Here is a 1,592-nt window from a genome sequence, read left to right on the forward strand (position 1 = left end):
CCAAGTCTTGCTCTGTCCAGGCTGGAATGCAATGGCGCTATCTCGGCTCACTGCATCCTCTGCCTCCCAGATTCAAACGATTCTCCTGCCTCAGCCTCCCTAATAGCTGGTATTACTGGCACCTGCCACCACGCCCAGCTAATTTCTGTATTTTTAGTAGAGACGCGGTTTTACCATGTTGGTCTTGAACCCCTGACCTCAGGTGATCCGCCGGCCTCAGCCTCCCAAAATGCTGGGATTACAGGCATGAGCCACCATGCCCGGCCAGTGTCAGGTCTCTTCTCCAGGGCGGGTTACCCAGCGAGACAGCTGCAGTGAGGAAGAACTTGGACCCTGGAGGCCAAGTGTGACCCCGTCACAGAGCTCCTATGGGAGAGCCACAGCCCTGCCCACTGCTGCTTTGGTCCAGGATCATTGATGCTTCTCGTCTCTCCTCTCTCCCCTAGGCCTGCAGGACAAGCTGAACAAGAGGGACAAAGAGGTGACAGCCTTGACCTCCCAGACAGAGATGCTCAGGGCCCAAGTAAGTGGTAAGTCTCCCTCCCGCAGGGCAGATGCGGGGGGCTTTCACTGGGGCCGTGCCACTTCAGTTGCCAATTGAGTGTGGAGTGGGTCAGTGCCTGGCTCAGGGTCCCCTCCCCGACTCTGCTTTGAGAAGAAAAGGGCTGGCCGGGCGTGGTGGCTCATGCCTGTAATCCCAGCACTTTGGGAGGCTGAAGCGAGCAGATCACCTGAGGTCAGGAGTTCAAGACCAGCATGGCCAACATGGTGAAACCCCGTCTCTACTAAAAATACAAAAATTAGCCGGGTGTGGTGGCTCTCACTTGTAATCCCAGCTACTCGGGAGGCTGAGGCAGGAGATTCACTTGAACCTGGGAGGTGGAGCTCCCAGTGAGCCGAGATGGCGCCACTGCACTCCAGCCTGGGCAACAGAGTGAGACTCCTTTGAAAGGAAGAAAGGATGGATGGATGGATGGATGGAAGGAAGGAAGGAAGGGAAGGAAGGAAGGAAGGAAGGAAGGAAGGAAGGAAGGAAGAAAGGAAGGAAGGAAGCAAGCAAGGAAGGAGAGGAAAGGAGAAAGGAGAGGAAAGGAGAAAGGAGAGGAAAGGAGAAAGGAGAGGAAAGGAGAAAGGAGAGGAGAGGAGAAAGGAGAGGAGAGGAGAAAGGAGAGGAGAGGAGAGGAGAGGAGCAGAAATAAAGAAAGAAAAGGGCTAGGGCCAGGTCACCTGCACCAGACAGACATGTACCTGGGGAGCAGTGAGTGGCCCACACGCAGTCCATCCTATAATGCCTCCCCGCCAGATTCTGTCCCCAGAGCCTGCTCTGTGTTCTCTGCACCCTGAAATTCTATCCTGGGTTCCCTCTTTCTGATCCTGAAGACTTTCTGGTTTCTCCCTCTCTCTTTTTCTGTTTTTGTTTTTGAGACAGGGTCGCACTCTGTCACCCAGGCTGGAGTGCAGTGGTGCATCTCAGTTCACTGAAACCTCCACTTCCCAGGTTCAAGCGATTCTCCTGCCTCAGCCTCCTGAGTAGCTGGGGTTACAGGCATGCACCACCATGCCCGGCTAATTTTTGTATTTTTTTTTTTTTT

General features: G+C 54.3%; 1 protein-coding gene across 1 annotated transcript in view; it reads left to right on the forward strand.

Annotated features, from left to right (window-relative positions):
- CLIP2 (CAP-GLY domain containing linker protein 2) overlaps positions 1-1,592 on the forward strand; it is a 108,962-nt gene that overhangs the window by 79,046 nt on the left and 28,324 nt on the right. Inside the window, exon 10 of the mRNA XM_011995238.1 lies at positions 447-530. Coding sequence (XP_011850628.1) covers positions 447-530 — 84 coding nt within the window. The remainder of the gene's footprint in view (positions 1-446; positions 531-1,592) is intronic.

This window comes from Mandrillus leucophaeus, unplaced genomic scaffold, assembly GCF_000951045.1.
Source record: "Mandrillus leucophaeus isolate KB7577 unplaced genomic scaffold, Mleu.le_1.0 Scaffold479, whole genome shotgun sequence".
NCBI lineage: Eukaryota > Metazoa > Chordata > Mammalia > Primates > Cercopithecidae > Mandrillus > Mandrillus leucophaeus.